Source organism: Xyrauchen texanus, chromosome 30 (assembly GCF_025860055.1).
Source record: "Xyrauchen texanus isolate HMW12.3.18 chromosome 30, RBS_HiC_50CHRs, whole genome shotgun sequence".
NCBI classification, from domain to species: domain Eukaryota; kingdom Metazoa; phylum Chordata; class Actinopteri; order Cypriniformes; family Catostomidae; genus Xyrauchen; species Xyrauchen texanus.
Window position 1 is genome coordinate 38,284,341 of NC_068305.1, and position 26,127 is coordinate 38,310,467.

General features: G+C 38.4%; 1 protein-coding gene across 2 annotated transcripts in view; it reads right to left on the reverse strand.

Moving 5' to 3' along the window:
* LOC127623688 (centrosomal protein of 85 kDa-like) overlaps positions 1 to 19,377 on the reverse strand; it is a 94,842-nt gene extending 75,465 nt beyond the window's left edge. The window contains exons 1-2 of one of the 2 annotated variants that reach the window (XM_052098138.1): positions 19,342 to 19,377; positions 7,556 to 7,714 (exon numbers count right to left, since the gene is read on the reverse strand). In XM_052098138.1, the coding sequence (XP_051954098.1) occupies positions 7,556 to 7,714; positions 19,342 to 19,357 (175 nt within the window). In that variant the 5' untranslated portion in view covers positions 19,358 to 19,377. Of the gene's footprint in view, positions 1 to 7,555; positions 7,715 to 11,297; positions 11,621 to 19,341 lie in introns of those variants that run through there. The other variant, XM_052098137.1, reaches the window with a different exon arrangement.
* Positions 19,378 to 26,127: the final 6,750 nt, after the last annotated feature.

Here is a 26,127-nt window from a genome sequence, read left to right on the forward strand (position 1 = left end):
TCCCGAGTGCATTTTACCAGAGACTCTATTCATCTCTACACTCACATGGGAGATCGAATCGAAGGTCAAGACGGCCTTAGAAGGGGTAACGCCTCGGCTCGGTGCCCACCGAACCGTTTGTTTGTGCCGGAGGGGTTACGGTCCAGCGTTATTCAGTGGGGACATTGTTCTAATGTGGCTTGTCATCCAGGAGTTAATCGAACTAAGTTTTTAGTCAAGCAACGATTCTGGTGGCCTTTGATGGTTCGTGACGTTCACAGTTTTGTTTTGGCTTGCTCAGTCTGCGCCACTGGTAAGAGTTCCAATCGACCCCCAGACGGGTTACTTCAACCGCTGCCGGTGCCATCGAGACCCTGGTCCCATATCGCTCTAGATTTTATCACCGCCTCCCACCCTCACAGGGACACACGGTAGTTTTAACCGTGGTGGACCGGTTCTCGGCGGCCCACTTCATTCCCTTGCCCAAATTACCCTCTGCCAAGGAGACAGCGGTGATTGTCATTGACCACGTCTTTCGGCTACATGGCCTCCCGACAGATGTGGTCTCTGACAGAGGACCCCAATTTGTGTCCAAATTTTGGCGAGAATTTTGTAAATTACTGGGAGCGACTGTTAGTCTGTCCTCAGGGTTTCATCCCCAGAGCAATGGTCAATCTGAGCGAGCCAACCAGGATCTGGAGAGAACGTTACGATGTTTGGTATCCAAGAATCCTTCCTCATGGAGTCAGCAACTGTCTTTTTGTTGAGTACGCCCACAACACGCTACCAGTATCATCCACGGGCCTATCTCCGTTTGAGTGTAGTGTAGGTTACCAGCCACCTATTTTTCCTAGTCTGGAATCCGAGTCGCGGTCCTCTCGGCCACGCCTTCGTCCAGAGGTGTCACCGCACTTGGACTAGGGCCCGGAGACTCTACTCCAAGTGGGGTCACGCACCAAGGCCAAAGCTGATCGCCACCGGTCTAGGCCTCCCGTGATACGTCGTTGGTCAAAAAGTGTGGCTTTCTACTAAGAACATTCCTCTACGCTCCGTGTCTAATAAACTTGCACCTAAATTTATTGGCCCGTTCGCTGTCACCAAGATCGTTAGTCCGGTGGCAGTCCGCCTCAACCTTCCTCCAGCGTACAGGAGAATTCACCCGTATTTCATGTATCCAAAATAAAACCCGTCTTTTATTCCCGCGATTAACCCGCCGGTTCGGTTCCCCCGCCGCGACTCGTAGACGGGAACCTACTTATTCGGTCAACCGTATTCTGGACTCAAGACGGAGGGGACGCGGATTTCAGTACCTGGTGGACTGGGAAGGTTACGGTCCGGAGGAGAGAGGTTGGGTACCGGCCAGAGACATTCTGGATCACTCCTTATCGATGACTACAATCGGCAGGTAAGGGAGCCTGGGAACGCCAGGAGGCGTTCCTAGGGGAGGGGTACTGTCACGGTATTTAATCCTATGTCTCTTCCTTGTCTCGTGCCTTGTTCTTAGTGTGTGTTGTGTGGGTGCGTGAATGTGTGGGCGTGTTGTTTGTACCATGATTAGCGCTCTGCCGCAATCACTCCTCTCACCAGCTGTTACTCATTCCCATTCCCTTTAAATTCTCACCACTCTCTCATCTCCTTGTCAGATCGTTGTTTGTGATGTCCGGTGTTGTTCAGCTCTTCAGAGTTCCAGTCCAGTTCTCTCGTTGTCCCTGTTTCGTGTCCTGTTTGCTGTTACCCGGATTCGCCGTGTCTGTTCAACACTTCTCTTCACTCTTCTCACCACGATCATCTGACCATTGGAGACTCTGCGCCACTAGACCATCACCCCGGACTTTTCCCCTATCTTCTCAATTTGACTGTCAATAAACTAATTGTCAACTTGCAACTTGCTTCCTAGCTTCATTACGTCACAGATTTGGAACAAAGCTTATGTCCCATGTGTTGGGAAACTGGTAATGTTAGAGTGTTAAAAACAACGCAAAAGCACATTGTGCACAAATGCACTGGTATGCATGTCGCTTTGCTCCTCGTGTATTTATGGATGCTACAGTGGTATTCAAGGCATGCTTTCCTACAAGTTTTAGGGCACCTCTATGTTTATTCTTGGCTGATAAGTCATGCGATAAGATGACACCTCACCTCAGTACATAATTTGGTAAGATCTTAATGGAAGGGCATGTACCAGGAGTGCCGTGCCAAACAACAATCAAAAGGACACTGATGTAAAGGACGGTGTTAAGCAGACATTGATCTGAAAGTTCAATGAGTTTCACCAGATTACTGTTAAAGGGACAGTTCACACAAAAATGTATTTCTTAAACAAATTTCCCCTCATGCCATTCCAGGTGTGTATGGCTTTCTTCTGCAGAACACAAATAGAGAGTAGAATATTTCAGCTTTATAGGTCCATACAATGCAAGTGAATGGGTGCCAATGATTTGATGCTCCAAAAAGCATCAATTAATATGAACATGGGAGGACTGAGTAAAACATGATGATAATGAAAGTAATTTCTTAGTGTATTTCAGCAAAAATCTGTCATAATTTACTCACCCTGATGTTCTTCCCAACCTGTATAACTTCTGTGGAACACAAAGGGAGATGTTAGGCAGAATATCAGCCTCAGTCACTATTCAGTTTCTGACATTCCACCAAACATCTCCTTTCATGCTCCATGGCAGAAATAAAATCTTAAGGGTTTGGAACAACATGAGGGTGAGTATATAATGACCAATTTGAACATCAAACACAATCTACAATCCAGCAGAAGTTATTGAAACAAGAAGTGAGACAAGAGCGGAAACCCCGAATGGAGCCATTGGCCCCACAGGGGAAATTATGAAGAAGATACTGCTGCCCATAGAAAGGTATAATTAGTGACTTGGGTCAGGAGGTGCCCTGGTTCGAGACTAAAGGAATTTCCTGAGCCTTGTTCTAGGGCATTCACTGGCAGCTAATTTGGAGAGGTGGAATTCAGAGAAATCCTTGGGTAATTTCAAGGTAGATGGAATTAATTTAAAAAAGGACACATCTCTGGCACTTTTCTCAAGGTGAAACGTGACACGGGAAAGACTGATGAGCTGGTAGGGAATGGATATGAGAATGAAGAAGTTGTCTCATGGGAAATGGACACCGCTAAGTCATGAGAACCCCAGTGGGCAAAACAGCAAGATCACAGCTGATAAATGTTAAGTAACGTTAAGAAACTATAACTTCATTCATTCATAATCTCATGAAATATGAATTTCATTAACTCATAATCCCCTTTAAAGGAATGTTCCTTGTTCAATACAAGTTCAACTCAGTCAGCACAGTTGATAACCTAAAAAAAAAACTCACCCCTCGTTTGCAATTACAGAATAGTCCTGGGTTAACTACACTTTTGTACATTCCGGATCGGATCGAGCCAACTCGACCACGTTGCCTTTCAAAGCATGCTCATCTGACCGCAAACAATAAAAATGCATTTGACGCATGTACAATAGATTGTTGATACTCTTTTAGTACAATCAATGGCTTACCCAGACAATGCACACAGAAGAGGCACATCAAGAAAATCAGGGCCGCACACAGACAGTCTATGTGGACAATGCTGATTATGGAATTTGTGTCACATATACGTTGTGCAGAGCGATCACCAACGCAAATGACACAAGTATACTTTGGCCTTAAGTCACTTACAATGGAAGTGAATGGGGCCAGATGATAAACATACATAAAATACACATTTTTAAAAGTATAGCCACAAGATGTAAACATTACAGCCGTTAATATGATGTTAGTGTCATAATATCATTCATTAACCTTATCTGTGTAGTTATATTAAATATTACAACATCGTTGTCATGACGATGCACTGCCAGCAAACCCAGTAATCTGGTAAAAGTCAATTTGTGGTTGCTTTTTTGGTGATCTATATACTTTAATTTCCATTAGTTCCCACCATCCAGACAGCATCCAGCCACCGAACAACATGGTTCACATTTTGATAAGGACATTTTATGATAATCGTGCTAACATTAGTAACGTTAATCATGTTAAAGTCACTATGAACGTTGCTTTGTTGTTTTGAATGAGTTAGACAACCTCCGCTGTAGGCACCTTGCTGTAACATATTTTTTGAACTGACAAATCGAAAATATTTTTTAGGGGTAATCAACATTATGTCACAAATGCTGTCAGTTGAGCTTAACTTGTATTGAACCTGGAACATTCTTTTAAGCCAGTTGGCTAGGGGCATGGTGACTATGCATCTGTCTCAATGCATTTGAGGTCACATGTGCTCAAATTGACTGAGTACAATATGACACTCAGGATGTCCTCAATGCAGGACAAGTCCCCAGGCTCACAGATATCCTGCTCTTTCTAACGAACTGTAATGAGGCCGTCTCCTAATTATGAAACCCACTTGAGGAGAAAGTACTTTCATCATAACAAAGCTAGGGCGTTTTATAAAGTATTAGCATTAGTATTGTTTTAGACATGCAAAGAGGCAAACTAGATCACTTCAATAAAACAAAGCAGAGAATTAAATTGAACAGTAGCTATTTAATTAGAGTGTGCTGCTGTCAGTACATTATGGTTGAATGTACTAGATTGCTTCAGTGTTATATAAGGTGAAAATAGAAGACGATAAGCCAATTGTAGACCGAAAACTAGATGTAGCGGCTTTGCAGTGGCTCCCGGAATAGTTTCCTTTTTCATGTGGATTATGCCTGTGAGTCTGCACACAGAATTCTTCTTGAAAAAAGGTTTATAAGGACTTCAGGCCTGCATAAAACCACACTTGAGAACAGGACAACATATTGAGATTAAAACAAAGAGGCTTATTTTGGAGAATCATTTGTAATCCTTTCTTTATCAGATTGTCTCTACCCAGCAAAACTTGATAATGCATTGTCTGCAAAATCAAGTCTTGTGGCATTGAAAGAGTTTCAGCCAGGAGTTAAGCCAGCAAAAATGTTCAAAAAGGAACAATAAACCACAAAACAACTTTCCTGTTTACTGGCTGTTCCACAGAAGTGTAAACGTCCAGGTATTCTTTGTTTTTGTGTGTTCCGGATCGGCTCGCACCAAGTCGACAGCGATGTCTTTGTGAGTATACTCTTCTGACCGCGGGGTGAATACCAACACATTTGACGCATACCCACTACAACTTCTTTGTGATGCTCTTTTAGTGGAGTCAATAGCCAACGCATATGCCGACGATCCACACAAACAATGACAGTGTCCGCGAGTCGAGAAAATCTGTCCGGCTGTCTCCACGAGCAAGTGGTTATGGTTGAATGAGCGCAACGCACATTAACAAGAGAGAAGATGCATGGTTGTTATTCCTTCATCCATGCAATGTATGATTGAAAGGATTTTTGAAACAAAATACATGGAACGAAGCAAAAGGAAGCTTTTACTTGTGTAATGTGTACAACTTGCTTGTACAAATATTTATTGTACACATTCTCATATTCAAATCTACAAGTTCTCGAGTTTTGCACACTTTTACCTTCTAACAGACGTCCAACAGATGCATTACTGGTCTGTATCCATGCTTTAAAATGGAGAATGTTGTGAAAACAATCCAGGGAAAAGTTAGAGTTGACGTCGATAAATGCAATGTCAATGCCATTTCATGGCTGAACTACACAACTCAATCTGAATATAAAACTAGACTAATGACGTGGCCTTTAAGAATATGAATGTGTAAATAATAAAGATCCGATGTTGCTTTATTTTATAATGCAGCAAAATTCTCATGAATATAATGTGAATATTCTAAATATCGCTCAGGCAAGAAAGCAATGTGAATAGAACAGAATGTTTCATCCCATTGTTTTGTCCTCTGCGCAGGCTAAATTATCACACTAATGATAATGAGATTGATTAAATCTATTAGCTGTGATAAATAGGAGTGTGACCATGGTCAGGCTCAACGGCAAGACAGGCCTGATTCTGTGTCCCTGGGGCACTGATCCAGGCAACCGTCAACTCCCTCCTGACAGCAGCAGTGGGACAGAAAGGGAGGATGGAGTGATGGGAACGTTGACTATTGGCCACTAAAATGTAGGGCAGGATGCTGTGCTTCCAGCAGGGAGCTCAGACAGAATACAAGATATACCATAGAGCAGTGAATCCCAACCCTGTTCCTGGAGGCCCTCCAACACTAAGGCTGCACGATAATGGTGAAACTGATAATCATCACAATTATTTTGCTCTAAATTATAATCACGATAATTAATCATGATTATTCTGTTATTTGAAAACTTTATTTTTAATTACCGGGCTGCACAATTTGAACAAATAAATAAATACTGTTGGCACATCTTGATTCTAAAAGAACAAAAAACAAAAATTACCAAAAAAGACCATCAGCATCTAAATAAAGCTAATCAGCATTCATGTTTCAAAATGTAACTATTCCATGGGTTTGTTTTGAACGTAATTGTAAAGACAGGGTCTTCTGCTGAATTTCCCTGCATTATGTATGAAACTATCTACAGTTGACTGAGATGCCTGTGGGTGATTATAGCGGCTAAGCTGTTGGCAGTTATTTACAATAAAATATATATGACCATATAAGAGGCTTCATGGTAGAAGGGGCAAACCACATCTGGCTAGTGTTTTCAACTATTGACACATTCGCCATTATTTGAACAGTTATCTAAACAGCCTTCATCGTTTGTTAAGTCATGTTCTGGTATTGTCATTGACATGACAAAATTAATTACATTTTGCTGTACAAACAAAAGTAAGCCTTTGAGTAAATTCTGGCAATGGTTTTTGAGACTGCCTTCCAAAAAATAAAAAACAATTACAATCTGCAAAATTTGTCTTATGACAAATCGTGGCAAAAGTGTGCAACTAACCAATTTTCACCTTATTTCTTATTGCCAAGTGCAAAGACAATCACAACATCAATTGACAACTCTGCTATAGGCACCAATACATACTGTACATGTGGTCATGGAATCATATTCTACCAAAATTAGTGTTTGGATAAAAATATTTGTTTGTAAAGAAAGTAAAACAATGGATTCCTCATTAGTCATCACTGTATAATCTCTAGCAAAAGGCTATTGCACGCACTGGCCAACATACATTTAATAGACATTGAAGCGTGGCCTATTTGTAGAGGCTTTTAACACTAACTAAATTAAAAGTGGCTAATTTCTAAGCAACAAAAGCATTTATGCATTTGACAGACACTTTTATCCTAAGCAACTTACTGCTAAAGCCAATCTCATTATCATTACTGCTAGCTCCTATGATTTGATATAAACAGAAGATATATTTTCAATGCTGATAGCATTGATAGGACATTAAAGGTCTAAGATCAGGTAAATGAGTGCCAGTGCTCAAAGATCCTATTTCAAGTTTCATCTGACTGAGACAAAGCTTAAGGAGTTGGGTCATGACTTTAGCCACTATTGTAATGAGCTTTCTAGAAAAAGCCTGATAGCTAAAATCAGCCATGTATAACAAAGACCCAATTAATAACATGTTTCACACTTCACAAAGCAGATTCAGGCAAGCCAACCCCGTGGTTTGTTTGAAAATAAGTTGAGCCATAACTGAGTCTTACCCTCTATGCTGTCAGAACATGAGGTTCCGATGCCTGTGTCGCCACTGTCCGAGGCAGCGCTGTGACGTCGCCCGCGGCTGCTAATGCCAGCGGCAGAAGAGGATGCTTGCCATGCCGAGTCACAGCCTGGGACCCATCCTGGAGAGGATGTGCTGGAACCTAGGAAAAAAAGAGCACTAGGTCACCATAAAGACAACAGAGAGATGTCATGTCCAGCTGATGCATGATATCAAACTGTATCATTATTAAAACTAATTTGTTTATTCACACTGGAAGCATGAGGCTTTAAAGCAAACAATGATAATGAAGTGCAAACAGATACTGCAGATTACAAGGCAACTACCCAGAAAGCAATTCTCTGAAGAAGTTGTTGTATGCTGAATTTCAAATTTTAACAGTTATACATGATAACTTAAATCAGGGTTCACTCAAAAAAATATTTTAGCCTATGTTTTGAAATTTTCACATTTCAATTTCATAAAATTCCATCAAATTCAATTCTGTAATGTTTAACAAAATTAACATTTTGAAATTAAATCTAAAAAAATATTTTTTTGAGTGTTCTCATAGTTTCTGATCAATGAATTTCCATGACTTTTCACTTAAATATAAAAAAAAAATTATACAATAATAATATTTATATATAAATAGATACTTCTTAAAATAACACACACACAATTATATAAGGAATGCACTCAAAAAGAACTATTTCTGGCAGATGAAAACTAGAAAAAATATATATATATATTCCCTATTGAATTGTCCATGTCACCAATAAACCGGACAGCTAATTCAGAATGTCAAAGAATACTTCAGTTTTAAACCTGCAAGGCTGAAAGAATTCCAGTTGCATGGTGAGCCTGAGGTAAACACCTAGCTAAAGACACTTAGTTCAGTACCAAAATGAGGTCTTCATAATTCCAGGGTGGAAAAACCTCATACAAGTTCATATGAAAAAGATCCATATAGCCATCTTGAAAGAGTAGCACTGACACTTCTGGAGATCTGTAAATATCCCGAGTAAAACAAATAGTCACAAAGTGATGATGGGGTGACAGCCGTGCTCCTAGACTTATGCAATGCAATATGAATTATTAAACCACACTGGCTGAGAGACTAGTTGCAACTGTGAATTTAGTCATGCCACTGAAATATCTTAGAAAACTTTCAACTCACAAAATGTTAAAGCACAGGCAACTAACATGTGTTTGTGAGTTTATTTTGCATACTGGTGGAATGTATAAAACAAACAGACAGACAGACTGATAATAGTTAGATAACAGAAATAAAGACATACAGATAGATATAGATAGTTGACAGACAGACAGATAATAGAAAGACAGACAGTTGACAGACAGACAGATAACAAAGAAAGACAGACAGACAGATAGCTTACAGACAGACAGACAAATAGTTAAACAGACAGACAGATAATGAAAGAAAGACAGACAGATAGATAGATGACAGACAGACATACAGATAATGAAAGACAGACAGACAGCAGACAGACATATAGATAGATAACAGAAAAACAGACAGACAGAAAGACAGACATACAGACAGATAATGAAAGACAGACAGATGACAGAAAATCAGACAGATAACAGAAAGAAAGACAGACAGACAGTTGACAGACAGACAGATAGATAGCAGACAGACAGACATATAGTTGACAGACAGAGAGACAGACAGCTAGATAGATAGATAGAAGACAGACAGCTATATAGTTGACAGACAGACAGACAGCTAGATACATAGATAGATAGATAGAAGACAGACAGATATATAGTTGACAGACAGACAGACAGATAGATAGATAGATAGATAGATAGAAGACAGACAGATATATAGTTGACAGACAGACAGACAGCTAGATAGATAGATAGATAGATAGATAGATAGAAGACAGACAGATATATAGTTGACAGACAGACAGACAGATAGACAGACAGATAGATAGACAGACAGACAGACAGATAGATAGAAGACAGACAGATATATAGTTGACAGACAGACAGACAGACAGCTAGATAGATAGATAGATAGATAGATAGATAGATAGAAGACAGACAGATATATAGTTGACAGACAGACAGACAGATAGATAGAAGACAGACAGATATATAGTTGACAGACAGACAGACAGACAGACAGCTAGATAGATAGACAGACAGACAGACAGCTAGATAGATAGATAGAAGACAGACATATAGTTGACAGACAGACAGACAGATAGACAGACAGACAGATAGATAGAAGACAGACAGATATATAGTTGACAGACAGACAGACAGATAGACAGACAGATAGATAGAAGACAGACAGATATATAGTTGACAGACAGACAGCTAGATAGATAGACAGACAGACATACAGACAGATAGATAGAAGACAGACAGATATATAGTTGACAGACAGACAGACAGATATATAGTTGACAGACAGACAGACAGCTAGATAGATAGACAGACAGATAGATAGAAGACAGACAGATATATAGTTGACAGACAGACAGACAGCTAGATAGATAGATAGATAGATAGAAGACAGACATATAGTTGACAGACAGACAGACAGATAGATAGAAGACAGACAGATATATAGTTGACAGACAGACAGCTAGATAGATAGATAGATAGATAGATAGATAGATAGATAGATAGAAGACAGACAGATATATAGTTGACAGACAGACAGACAGACAGACAGACAGACAGATAGACAGACAGACAGATAGATAGAAGACAGACAGATATATAGTTGACAGACAGACAGATAGACAGACACATAGATAGAAGACAGACAGATATATAGTTGACAGACAGACAGATAGACAGACAGACAGACAGACAGACAGATAGATAGAAGACAGACAGATATATAGTTGACAGACAGACAGACAGATATATAGTTGACAGACAGACAGACAGCTAGATAGATAGACAGACAGATAGATAGATAGAAGACAGACAGATATATAGTTGACAGACAGACAGACAGCTAGATAGATAGATAGATAGATAGATAGATAGATAGATAGATAGATAGATAGATAGATAGATAGATAGATAGATAGATAGAAGACAGACATATAGTTGACAGACAGACAGACAGACAGACAGACAGATAGAAGACAGACAGATATATAGTTGACATACAGACAGACAGACAGACAGACAGACAGACAGATAGATAGATAGATAGATAGACAGATAGATAGATAGATAGATAGATAGATAGATAGATAGATCCTCTATGTGTAAAACGTACTAACTTTGTACCTTTGAGAGCAAAATAAGACAGTATGTATATAAGACACTGTAATTACACAGTATCAAGCAATTGGCCTTCTAATTACACATTACAAACGAGCAATATCAAGCACAAGCTGTTGTTTCTATTAAAATGCAACAAATACATAAATTCTAGCTGGACAACAACTATAACAGTATCCCCGCACAGCATATCTCACGGTTATAGAGACCCTGTGTCCATTTCCGTACCCTCATTCAAAGACACGCGGAAGGAGACACGCATGATGATCTCAAAATATCACCGTTTAGTAAAATAGTAACACCCAAATCACAACATAAATAACGGTGATATCCGCGCCAAATCCGACTCGCGGAACAATAATACCGTTACACATGCCGGGATTTGAGATCAAACATGGCTCTCGTTTTGTTCTCATTAACATGTAGCTGGCTTATTGTGTGTAATTCCACAAGCGATTTGCTCTTACCTATTTTATACGCGTCGAATCCATCCACAAAATCGTTCCTGGCCCACATTGCGCTCGGTTTCATAGGCTAAATACACAACGAGAGCAACACTAAAATGTGCGAACCCACCAAGAATGGGCGACTTGCTATCTAAGTGAAACCATATTCCATAGCCAAGATTTACTGTAATATTATGTTCTAATGTAACCAAAAATGGAAGCGTTTATATTTCGAAACCACACTATAATCCGAAAGGGTTACGTATGAGTCGCGAATCAGAGCTGGAGTTGAGTTATGAACCAGTACGCTCGACTCGCTTGCAGCCGCATTGCGAGGATGTGATATCACCGCCTGCGTGCTCCCTCCAGAGATCGGAAGAAAACGCAATCAAAGTCACAGCGAAACTCCTCCCACCAGATACAAAGCTTAACACACGACTGGGGTGACAAAAGAACTAACCCGAGTCCTCGAGTGAGTGACATCGAACGCGGTTGGATTTGTGCACGAGGTTGAGCGGACGCCTCCCTTTGTTCCTTTAATTGTCGCAGTTGGAATGGTGTTGGTTTGCACTAAAGGTTGTGCGGACGCACCCCTTTGGTCGTTAAATTTGTAAATTTAATCCGATTTAGTCGTTGCCCTTGAGCACTAGATGCACAACGCTTTAACTATGTAAAAATAGCCTAGTTTATTTTGAAATGCTCGTCCATTGTGATTGTTTACGTTTTTATTATAAAACTTAGTAGGTTAAATGGCATGTTTCAAACAGTGCATTTTCATATAGGCTACCCTTAAAAATATTTTTGCCTATTTTTACGATTTAGTCTACGACTAACGGATAACAAAATTCCTTGAAATTGAATTGTGTAATTTTAACAAAATTAAATTAATAAAATATGAATATATATATATATATATATATATATAAATAATTTTTGGAGTGAACAACACACATTATAGCAACTTTTATATCCATCCATCCATCCATCGTCAACCGCTTATCCTGTACACAGGGTCGCGGGGGGCTGGAGCCTATCCCAGCTAACATTGGGCGAAAGGCGGGGGACACCCTGGACAGGTCGCCAGTCCATCGCAGGGCCACACATACACTCACACTCACCTCCACATCCACATCCACATCCACATCCACATCCACATCCACATCCACGGCAATTTTTTTTGGAGACACCAATTAACCTAGCCTGCATGTCTTTTGGATGGTGGGAGGAAGCCGGAGTACCCGGAGAGAACCCACGCAGACACGGGGAGAACATGCAAACTCCACACAGAAAGGCCGGGGCAACCAGGGTTTGAACCCACGACCTTCTTGCTGTGAGGCGACAGTGCTAACCACTGCACTTTTATATCATAATAGTTTATTTTATTTTAAACATTATTAGCAATATTATATCATGCTTTAATACAAATTTAGACTGTAAGTATAAGTTAATGTGTAGCCTACTCACATAGTTAGAAATGTAAATTTTAAAAGGTCTGTTATGGTGCTTGTTTATGTACTGAATACAGAAAATTTGTATTATATAGTGCTAACTCTAAATGGTTTTTTTTTATTATTATTTTAATGATTTACACATGTAAATTGTATGAGATATTTTTCTCAAGTTTCAGTAATTGAGTTTAATCGAGTAATCTTTAAATGGTTTGGGCCCTTTAATTTTCTCCCTCTATATGCTGCCCTTGGGCGCTATTTTTCAAAAATATAATATCTCGGGGCCTGGGTAGCTCAGTGAGTATTGACACTGACTACCACTTCTGGAGTCGCTAGTTTGAATCCAGGGTGTGCTGAGTGACTCCAGCCAGGTCTCCTAAGCAACCAAATTGGCTGGTTGCTAGGGAGGGTTGTCACATGGGGTAACCTCCTCGTGGTTGTGATTAGTGGTTCTCGCTCTCAATGGGGTGTGTGGTAACTTGTGCGTGGATTGCAGAGAGTAGCATGAGCCTACATGTATGGAGTCTCTGCGGTGTCATGCACAACGAGCAACTTGATAAGATGTGTGGCTTTATGGTCTCAGAGGCAACTGAGACTTGTCCTCCACCACCCAGATTGAGGTGAGTAACCATGCCATCATGAGACCTACTAAGCAGTGGGAATTGGGCATTCCAAATTGGGAGAAAAGGGTATAAAAAAAATCTCTTATCAATGCTACACTGACAATTCCATATTGTATTTACTGGTCAGACCAGACAGTTGCTGCCCTTTTGAAGTGATCTTCAAATATCTTGAGGACATCAGATGTTGGATGGCAAACAATTATTTGCAGTTAAATGAAGGCAAAACTGAAGATATTATTTTAGGCTCTTCCAGGTCTCCCTCCTGCCCTTAAAGTTCGGTTCTCTTTCCTCCAACTTTCAAAAGCAGAAGCAGCTATATCACTCTGTAGCTCAAGACATATTGCCCACAGAAGCTAAGCAGGGTTGAGCCTGGCCAGTACCTGGATGGGAGACCTAATGGGGAAAACTAAGTTTGATGCTGGAGGAGGTATTAGGGAGGCATGCACAGGGTGCTCGCCCTGTGGTCTGTGTGGGTCCTAATGCCTCAGTACTGTAAAAGGCACTGTCCTTGGATGAGATGGTAAACTGAGGTTATCTGTGGTCATTAAAAATCCCAGGGCACTTCTTGTAAAGAGTAAAGAGTAAGGGTGTAACCCTGGTCTTCTGACCAAATTCCCCCATTGGCCCTTCTCAATCATGGCCTCCTAAAAATCACCATCCATTAATTGGCTCTTTAACTCTTCTCTCTCCTCTCTGGTGAGTGTACTGGTGCACTATGGCTGCTGTTGCATCATCCAGGTGGATGCTGCACACTGGTGGTGGTTGAGGAGTGTCCTTTGTTCACTGTGTAAAGCCCTTTGAGTGTAGTGTCAGAAAAGCATTATATAAATGTAGCATTCATTAAAAAATCTTGGGGTTATTTTTGACACATCTTTAATTTTTCATTGATTCTTTCATTTAAGGTCTATTGCTAAACTGAAACGCTTTCTCTCTCAAAAAGACCTTGAAACTGTGATCTATTATTTTATTACATCATGGCTGGATTACTGCAATTCAATGTATATCGGTCTTCCTCTATCTGCTATATCTCGTCTGCAGATTTTTAACTGGGATTAAAAAGAGGGATCGCATTTCCCCTGATATTGGGTCTCTACACTGGCTTCCTATTACGTTTTTAGAATTACTTTTAAAATTGCTGTCTTTGTGTACAAGGCCATTTCTGGCCTTGCTCCTAAATACATTAGTGACCTTCTGCACTCTTACTCTCCTCCAATAATGCTCAGATCAGGTAATCAACTTATTTTATCTGGCCCCTTGTTCACGCTGCAAGTCAATGGTTGATTGGGCCTTTTCTGTTGTTGCTCCAAAACTTTGGAATAGCCTTTACTTTCACGTAAGGCCTGCACCATATTTAGCCATTCTCAAATCTGCCCTTAAGTCTTATTTTTATTCATTGTCTTTTGATACTATTTAATGTACTGTTTGATGATCCATTTTGTGTGTGAGTGTGTATTTATCACTTTGTGGGGACCAAATGTCCACATTTTTGACATTGTGGGGACATTGAGTTGAAACATGAGTTTGCTTTAATGTAAAAATGCCGAATGTTTTCTGTGAGGGTTAGGTTTAGGGGTAGGGTTAGGGGATATAATATATAGTTTGTACAGTATAAAAACCATTATGTCTATGGCAAGTCCCCATAAAACATGGAAACCCAACATGCATGTGTGTGTGTGATTTATCTAAATTATGCATTTTTTTTACTATATATTGTTTTTATGTTTTATTTGTAAATTTTACAGCACTTTGGATCAACCTCTGTTGTTATTAAATGTGCTTTATAAAGTCTGACTTGACTTTGACTTGACTATAAATGGTGTGCAATACATATTATAAATTCTGAATAAATGAAATTAAATCAATGTAAATAAATTGAATGAGGTGTATGAATATTTCAAATTAGTAAACAAAATTCATAAGTTTTAAATGGTAGTTTTGTAAATGGCAAAGCAACTACATTTAAATTATTTAATTAGAATTTTAAATAAATGTAATTTAAACCATTTGTTTACACCATACTTTTGCCAGGAACCTTTTTTTGAATGTATCTATAGACTTCTAAGATAGAAAATGAAATGTTGGTTTGGCTTTGATTGTCCAAACAAACAAAGAAATACACCCATCCCCATTCAGTTGGCACATTCTTTCACAGGGAACCACAACAGAACTATTTATATTTTAGGTGGTTGGTAATTTTGTTTCCACTTCACACCTGTTTGACAGACTAGACTGATTGACCAAGCTGTCATTTGGGCCTTTCTTAACATTTCTTTGTGCACTTTCAGACTGATCTCACGCTCTCCACGTCTATTTACCCTGCTTTTTCATTACACTGAGAACACTGTGTGTGAGTTTATAAGAGTGTCATTGAAGGAGAACAAATTGAGAAGCTTAGCTTAGCTTAGCCAGGTCTTCTAAGCATTTATCAAGTGGATTTTTAAGCTTGGATTTGGTTAGCTGTGATTTTGTCTATTGCTCAACATATAAATTTACAAAATCTAAGGATTGCAGCTCTGATTTTACACAACGTCTGTATTGCATAACAAATGGCAAAACATCCTCAATTATCTTCACATATGCAGTAAAATAAACAGTTTCAGTTTGTTTACATCATTTACAACTCCTCAATAACATATTGTATAATACATATAATTAGAGAGGAATTGAATGTTAAACAATGGAATACCCAATTCTCAATGAGCTCTAAGTCCTCGTGGTGGTGTAGTGACTTGCCTCAATCCGGGTGGCGGAGGACGAATCTCAGTTGTCTCCGAGTCTGAGACGTCAATCCGTGCCTCTTATCATGTGGCTTGTTGAGCACGTTACCATGGAGCCGTAGCGCTTGTGGAGGCCCACACTATTCTATGACTCACCACGTGCCCCACCAAGATCGAAAACCACACATTATAGCGACCACGATGAGGTTACCCCATGTGACTCTAGCCTCCCTAGCATCCAGGCCAATTTAGTTGCTTAGGAGACATGGCAGGAGTCACTCAGCACACTCTGGATTCTAACTTGCGTCTCGAGGGGTGATGGTCAGCCTCAATACTCACTGAGCACCCAGGCCCCCGTCAAACTACACTTTAAAATGAATTAGAAATAGATGACTGAACACTGCAAGTCTTCGGCCTGTTTGGATCTAGAATCAACAGAAAACCTGTTTCAAATAAGCTAGATTAAACAAGACTGCATAATAACTGTTTTATCCTGGGTCCAATTACCCGTGATATCCCAATTAACCAAACACCACTAATTTGCACAAGCATTCATGTGCAATTACTGCATTCTGAAAAGACTGTGAAGACTATGGTCATACTTCGGGTTAGGGACATGAACTAACCTCTAACTCTAAACTTTACCATATAACTTATGCTGCACCATTTGTGCTACAGACACGAAAAATACAATACCTCAAATTGTGTAGCTTGTTCTGTGATATTATGTGTTTTAAGCAATCAGAAAAAACTGTTTTGCATGTGGATAATAATCATAATACTGCTCGGGTCCCTCCTTCCATTTTAGTAGAGAGTTGGTGGTGGACTCCCTTCACTTAGGCCAGCAAGCAACACCCCAGCAATCACCTAGCAATGCCCTAGCAACCACGGAGAATGCCCTAGCTACCACATTTTTGACTTTACAGATTTCAAGAATAACATCCAGTTACATATAGTGTGTAACTCTTTATCCATCCATCCATGTTGTAACTATATTATATTATTATTATATACTGTTTTATAAAGAGATAAAAGGCAGAGCTCTACTGGATTTCAAAAAGCTTTGTCTGAAACATGCTGCTGCAGTGATTACATAATCCCTTGCGTTTATTATAATTAAGCTGATGCATTATGTAGGCTATACATTTCATTGATTTCACTGAAAGGGATTTTTGAGCACAGAAAGGGTTGGGTTCAGTGCAACTTTAATTAAAATGTATGTAATGTTCTTTAAAAGTGACTTTAAAGGTGATTTTGTTTTCAAGTATGTCATTTCTTCATCACTAGTGACTATCGAAATACAATTCAGACAAATAGACAGTTCTGCCCCAAACTCTCACCATTGGTCGAGCTGGTTTACTTACAGTTGTCGCTGCACATTAAGATGGAATACGAGAAAATAAAAATGAGACACGTCACCTTTAAAGCTAAGATTACACTTTGAAGTGAACAATAACTTCTACAGGCTTAGTCTTCTATATGAAAACCGTATAATGAGATTGTACGAAGACATTCCTGCAGACTGTACCGAATCCTGGCACTGGATGACACTGGCCTGTCTCCACGACAACAGAAGCTCTGAGCAACAGTTTTGGCCCAACTCACCAACTCACTCATCAGACAGAGCAGCTACACTTCATGACACAAAGAGCGCTCACACTCTACTGTGAACAGACACGCTCTGTTACTGGCCAAAATGAAAATACAAAACTCCTATGATTTGTGCTTGCTAAGGAAAGCATCACTATTATTTAATTTATAATAAAAGCCCTGGGAAAACAACAACAAACAATATGGTTAAGCACCACTGTTAAGATGTAAATATATAGCTACTTTTTTATTTTGCAGAATTACTTTTTCTATAACTTTACGCACATAAGGTTAGTAAGCGATTTTATCACACCCAAATCACGTTAACATGCATATTGTTTATGTCTTGTGGCTTTAATTTTGAAACAGTGAGTGTTTTAACATGAAAACATTTCATACCCTACAAATATACCCTACCATAAACTTTAAAATCAACACTGGTGCAAAGATAACATTTGACATTATATTTTTCTATAAACAACCCTTTCATTTATTGTTTTTAACCAGAGATCATGTTTTTGCAGAACAAAGCTCTTTGGCCCTCTTGGTGATAAATGAACGCTGTTGCTACTCAACACAAACAACACATTTCCTCTCTGAGGACCAAAGCGAACGATACATAACGCCGCCACCACAATGTTGAGACTTTCACTCTTTGTCCATGTTTTGCCACCAGTTTGTGGGCTGGTTTGGGAGAGACCCACATGAATAATTCCCTGAGGTTTAGAGCGAGTGGGATGCACAAACAGGGCATCAAGAATCAGTGTTTTTGTGCATGTTATCAGGCTAGTACAGACTGCACCCAGCCCCCACTTCCTGTCTGGCTACTAGGAAACCAGTGCTTGCACATGAGCGCAGAGGACCTGTTCGCAGCACATGCCGTTCATAGTAAAAGTACCAGCCTGCAGTCAAGTCCAGCCAAATGACGAATGTCATGTTTGTTTGTTTTAAACAGTACATCTCAACTGGTGTGTCACGGGTCTTTTCAGTAGGGTTGAGGACAGCAGGGGAAAAACAACGGTAAATACATATAATAAAACGCAACTATCCATAAAATCTTGTATAGCTAGGATAGCAAAATAAAAAGGTTTCTCAACTTTCAAAAGTTAGGAGTAACATCCCATATTTCAGTTATTCACGTCAAAAGCCATAAATCACACTTCTGCTGTTTTTATGCATTCATAATATTCAGCCATGATATGTTTATAATTTTGCATATTTTGAGCCTCTGATGCTCAGTTCATGGTAGAACATTTCAGTGTTTAATTTTAGGGACTTTTTGTGTCCTTTTTTACAGTTTTCACCATTTTGATACCGCTTTGGTCACTACTTGATGTCAAATCTGAACCTGACGCTAAAATCAGTTAACCACTGCCTTAAAATACACTAACAGAATTCAGTTTAAGATTAAGAGTAACTGATCACAATCTCTCAAGTGATTACATATAATATTATTCTTGCATTCTCATTCTTAAATTGTCATTGTATATTTATCTTAAATCATAAAGCATGAAAGGTCACCTGCTGCATTCCTTAATGCATGAATTAGAGTTTCAAAGCCTTCTTTTTATTTTAAATTTAATCCGATCAATTCCCAACATGGCCCATATTGCACATATGAAGAAACAAAAGTACAAACAATCAATTCAAAAAGAAAAGAAATGTCGTGTAAATGTAAAAAACTCACAGTTGTTGGTCGTCATGGGAAATGCACATTATGCAGAAGTAGCGGGAGGAAGTGGTGTTTGCTAAGCATACGTTAGCTTGTGGGGAACTCTCTCAGCCAATGAGATCACATAAAACAGAAGCAGACACTTTTTGAATAGGTGTGGCAAAATGACATGTTTTCAAGTGCCATGATGATTTCACTTTTATTGTTGATCCACAGTCATTTGGGGTAGAGCTTCACAAATACCGACCAAAGTTTACAAATGAACTGGGATCACATAAAACCATTTTACTATTGGGTAGAGAGTCTGTTTGATGTTGGCACATGCTTGACCCTCAATGTTCAGGTCTTCTGACTTTGTAGTTTTCCAAAGCCATTCTATTGGCAGTCTTGTTAAACATCACAGGGGGAGCGTCCGGTCTCAACAGACATTGATGGAAATTATAGCTAAAGATCAATACCAGTGGAGGTCAGAGGAACACTTATGAAGTGTTTGTGGAACTAGTGCAGACTTTCATTCTTTCGGAGAACATTTGCCTTACAAAGTGCACAGATGTGGTCATAACATACACCCTTTTTTAATAAACCCCTTTGTAGAATCTGAAAGATGTTTAGCATTAAAACCCCCAAGAGACATCATAAAAAAATGATGCAAAAATTGCATTTTTTAAATCTATACTATACTACCTAGAAGATTAATATAGGAGTGTATTCGAGAATTCAAGGGTACGTAGGGCCCTTTGATTTCCACTATGAGGAAAACGCAGACGGAATTGCGGAATTCATAATAATCCATTCATAATAATGGAAATAACGAAAAAGCGTGGAATGTATCGGAATTTGATATATTTGGGCAAAACAATTAATGCTTGAAAGCACAATTCATTGAAATAAAATCGAAAAATTTCCTAGTCTGATTATTAAAATGCAAACTACCGTTAAAAAAAAAAAAACAGAATCTGAAAGGGCTTTGCTCAGTTTTCCACCAAAATAAAGCAACATTTAAATGGACATGTGAAATTTAAAAAAACTAAACAAAAAACAAAACAAAATACAACAGAAATAATGTACTTCTGTAATGGTAATAGTAATGTATTCTTAACAACAACAACATTTAGGTAATACTTTTCTGTGTTTATTATTTAGGTAATAAACACATATGTGCATCATTTATGATAACCTTATTATTATTTTAAATGATACACATCTTGCAGATTCTTCAAGCGGTGTGTAAACATAAGCTCAACTGTACATTACATTAAACCATAAGAGCTCTTGATTTACCCTTATTATAAAAGCAATGCTAAATACTAGAATTGTTCTGAATTACAAACATAACAATTCACATTAATGCTGTTGAGACACCCAAAGGGATGATGCAAACTTTCTGAAATGTGACTTGGTCAACTATTTTCATTTATTTCTTGCTAACAGGCAGAAGCAACTTGACACACACCTTACACACATGCTTGATCAGTTAAAAGCATATGTATTTATATTTATCAAAACTAATAGCAAACTGCAAAGCTCACTGCATAACATAATGTACAAAACTCCTACAATCTTGCCAGTCACTAGGCTTGATGTTTTCCCCTGCAGCATTCCAGGTGTAGAGCTGCAAAAACAAGCCGGTTTGACCACCATATTTTTATATGTCTGGGCTAATGTTCCTAGCTACAGCATACCTGCCAGAACTACATGTTCAGTTCTGTTTATATGATCCCGTGCAGCTTAGTTACAAGGTGATTTTGCAGGTCTACCTGTAATGTTTGACTCTGACTCTGATGTTTGCTGTCAGACTGAAATTAGAATCTTTACACAATTAATTCGCTGAAAGTCATCCTTAGTGACTTTAGTTGTGAGATCTTTTCACAAATGACTAAAAAATCAGAAAGTTTTAGTTTCTAGATTTACCTTATGTGGCATTCCAGCTCAGAACTTAAAAAAAAGAGAAATCAGATTCTGCACTCTCCATTCCTGTGCTTCTGACATGAGCCAACACATCTGATGCTGTCAAAATAATCTGCTGGGGAATTTAGTTTCACGACTGAGGAGCATCGGATTTCTAATATTATTAAACCAAAGTTCTGTGTGCATGTCTTTAATTGCATTATTAGGCACAGTTGTGTTATATTAACAGAAATAAATTAAGCAATATTATTACGATGGCTTGACAAAGTGTTACTATATATACACATGAAGAGACCACTGCAAAATTATCACTTTCTCTGGATGTACTATTTATAAGTATGTGTTTGAGTAATATGAACATTTTGGTTTTATTCTATTAAGTACTGACAACATTCCTCCCAAATTCCAAATAAAAATATAGTCATTTAGAGCATTTATTTGCAGAAATTGACAACTGGTCAAATTAACAAAAAGGATGCATTGTTTTCAGACCTCGAATAATGCAAAGAAAACAAGTTCACATTCATTTTTAAACAACACAATACTAATGTTTTAATTTAGGAAGAGTTCAGAAATCAATATTTGGTGGAATAACCTGATTTTCAATCTCAGCTTTCATGTGTCTTGGCATGCACTTACCAGTCTTTCACATTGCTTTTGGGTGACTTTATGCCACTCCTGAAGCTAAAATTAAAGCAGTTCAGCTTTGTTTGATGTTGTTTTCCATTCATCTTCCTCTTGATCACATTCCAGCGGTTTCCAATGGGGTTCAGGTCTGGAGTTTGGGCTGGTCATGACAGGGTCTTGATCTGGTGGTCCTCCATCCACACTTTGATTGACCTGGCTGTGTGGCATGGAGCACTGTCCTGCTGGCCTGATTGTTATGTAATTCACTGAAGTTTTTCTTTCAGATGAATTGATTTGACTGGGGACAGGGGAGTTGTCTATCGTTATTTATGTATGTCATTATTCAACTTAATGGGCGGGGCTTAAACCGAAAGTGCATCAAAACTAAATTAAATGCACATTTTTAAGTGTAACTCACTTATATTTACTATTAATAAAATTAATTTTCATAATAATAGCCTAATAATAATAATAATAATAATAATTATTCAATTATTCTTTAAAATAAATTATTTTATTAATTTTTTCTTACCAGATGAAGCTGAATATGTTGTAAACTGTGGTTTCTCCTGGTATTTCTGATATTAATTTCTGCATGAAACATAATTTGTTTGTCTGTGCATGCATAACAACATTATTCTGGAGCCAAGAGGTGTCAAGCAAAATGTGAAATGTCAAGCTCACATTTTCCAGTGAATAATAAATTCAAATAAAAACAATATAGCCTATAAACAGGTGAAAGTCCAGTAAATCTCTCAGGAATTTTTATGATAGGACACCATTATTTAGTTAAATAATAATAATATTAATAACAATTATTATAATAATGTTACATTTACATAGAAATATTGGCTGCATGGATTCTTAAATTCTGTGTAATTTTGGATATTTTTCGCTTCATCCTTGAGGTTTTTGGATAATCGTTCACGCAAATATTTGTTTTATTATTCTGATTAATCCATTATTCATTTTTAAGTCATTATTCGTGCCTTTCCGAATAAGGTATTCGGCTTCAGGAACATCTCTATATAATTACATGGAACATTTGGTTTAGTAGATGACAAAAAAATGTATTAAGAATATCACATCACATGTATTTTATACATTTTATAAAAATCAGATGGCAGCTGGGACAAGTTACCTTCTTGCCCATTGGGAGTGATCTTATAAAACCGGCTAAATTTATATTTAATGTTACAATTTCAAAGTAAATGCACATTGTTCTTAAGAGGAGAAACACACACCTTCTTCATGACTGTCTTTTACTCAAATTGTTATTCTGATAATATAATTGTAATGAAAATATTTGCATTCAATTATAAGAGATTAAAATCCTTCACTGCCTCGTGAAGAAGCATTTTCATTATAGTGAATCCCACTGTAGGCCTATATTTGCTAGAAGACAAAAATCCAAAAGAAAAAAAAAACAACACACCAAATTAAAATAAATGCTGAATATTAGAGTGTGCAATGCATAAAATCATGTAGATATGGGTCAGGAGCTTCAGCTCGAGATTCATCAGACCAGGCGATGTTTTTCCAGTCTTTAGCCATCCAGTTTTGGTGAGCCTGTGCCCACTGCTGCCTCAGCTTTCTGTTCTTGCCTGACAGAAGTGGAACCCAACATGCCCTTCCGCCTCAAGGTTCGACATGTTGTGCATTCTAAGATGCTATTCTGCAATTGTACAGAGTGGTTATCCGAGTTACCGTAGCCTTTCTATCAGCTCAAAGCAATCTGGCCATTCTCTGTTGACCTCTCTTTTCAACACAGTGTTTCCGTCCACAGAACTGCTGCTCTCTGGATGTTCTTTGTTTCTGGCACCATTCTGAGTAAACTCTAGAGACTGTTGTTTGTGAAAATCCCAGGAGATCAGCAGATACAGAAATACTCAAACCAGCCCATCTGGCACCAACAATCATCCTTGCGATTACATTTACATTTATGCATTTGGCAGACGCTTTTATCCAAATCACTGAGATCACATTTTCCCCATTCTGATGGTTGATGTGAACATTAACTGAAGCTCCTAACCCATATCTGAATGATTTTATGCATTGCACTGCTGCCACACGATTGACTGATTAGATAATCGCATGACTAAGTAGGTGTACCTAATAAAGTGGATATATCTATAAATCTATCTGTCTGCCTCTCGAAGTATTAAATACCTATAACTACCTAAATAACTTTATAACTACTAAAACATGTTTAAATATTTTAAAACTTCCAGACAATGCATTGTCAAACCAACATCAGTGTTTGTCTTCACACTTTGCTTTCCTGGTTTTTAGCTAATAAGAATTCATGATACCATTATCAAATCTCCGCTACAGCATTGTTTTTCCAAGAAAAAAACCAGAACTCACGAAAACAACACCTCACAAATAAGATTAAATTAAGTTCCGGAATTAATTCATAAAAATAACTATAAAAAAAAAAGACTGAAAGTAAAAAAAAAAAAAGAAACCCAATCCTCTCTAGAACAGTCTATGAGCTCCCAAATTTAAGATGCCAGGGGTATGATGTAATGGTGAGTTCAGGGGGTAAAAGTATCCTTGGTGGAACATTCAGAGACACAAAATCAATAATGCTTCATTATTGATAAGAACAGTGATCCATCTGCAGGAAGTTCAGGATCAATTAAAGTCTCATCTTACCTACTGCCTCCCTTGACTACAGTTCTCCTCTGTAATGAACATCGAAGCTTTGCAGGCCTTGACCTCTCAGACAAAAGGTTAGACTTCCCTCAGTAACTCAGCCAGCCAATGGAACTAACCCACTACTGCTCTAATGACAACATATGCGTATTACAGTCATATATTATCATGCATAAAAGGCCCAGTGGATAGTGCACATGTTCTGAGGTTTTTGTATTATCTCTAGACTATCCCTGTCCCCAAGCGGAACAAATTTCTGTAATTATAAGGATAGGGAAAAAACCTACATCAATAGAGTTTGTTGTTTCAATAATATAGAACATGTTGATTTTCTAGCAATAAACTATTCTGTATTAAACTAATAGTAGTCTCGCCCTGATTTGTGCAGCAACTATGTGTTACATTGAGCGCGTTTAACAATTCTTCAGAAACAGAGTAAAATATAATTTGAGAGTTGTCTTAGTCTGTGATTTTGACCTTAAAGCACTCTTTCCCCAATCACCTGATGCCGCATATCCTGTGTGATACTCAAGGAACTGGCATGATCCTATTATCACCTACTGCAGTACCTTCATCCCAAACATCCTGATGGAATGCAATTAGTCACTGTCACAGAGTTGCTCTCTGTTCCTGTGTTTTCTATAGACAGAGTACTATAGACATTGTTTCTACGTTTACATTCATGAACTCTTGTTTACATATTACTGGACTTACCTGAATGGAGGCAGCCATCTTGGGAAATCAACTAAAAGATCAGATCAAGACTTGTATGTCTTGGGAAATTCAGGGGGGTCCTGCACTCTATGTCCTGTGGTGGTGTAGTGACTTGCCTCAATCCGGGTGGCGGGGGACGAATCTAAGTAACCTCCGAAGTCTTGAGAGTCAATCCATGCATCTTATCACGTGGCTTGTTGAGCGCTTTATAGCTGAGGCCTTGCACGTGTGGAGGCTTCAGCTATTCTCCAAACTCACCACACGCCTCTCCAAGAGCGAGAACCACATTATAGCGACCACAAGGAAGTTACCCCAACATGACTCTACCCACCCTAGCAACTGGGCCAATTGTTTGCTTAGGAAGCCTGACTGGAGTCACTCAGCATGCCCTGGATTTGATCTTGCGACTCCAGAAAGGGCTTGATTATTTGAGAAATGTTATGGGTTTTAATAATGATATTATAAGTACATTTTCAAGATTGAATGGCTTAAGTATTTGTGTTTAAAATACCATTACATTATTGTGACTTATTTTAGAAATCGTCATGGTTTTTATATCAAATCTTTGACAAGATTCATTTATTTCAGTTCACATTTACTTAAAGTTATCAGAGACATTGATCAGCCAATCATAACAGAGGTCATTTACATGTAGAAGACTTAAAGGAACAGAAACAAAAACTAAGGATTGGAGGAATATTTTAGGTTTTATACAAGTTAAGCTCAATCGACCACATTTGTGGCATAATATTGATTTCCACATTTATTTAATCTAGTCACTCCTGTTCTTTAAAATAAGCACAAATCGAGGTTACAGTGAGGCACTTACAATGGACGTGAATGGGGCCAATTTTTGGAGGGTTTAAAAGGCAGAAATGTGAAGCTTATAATTTT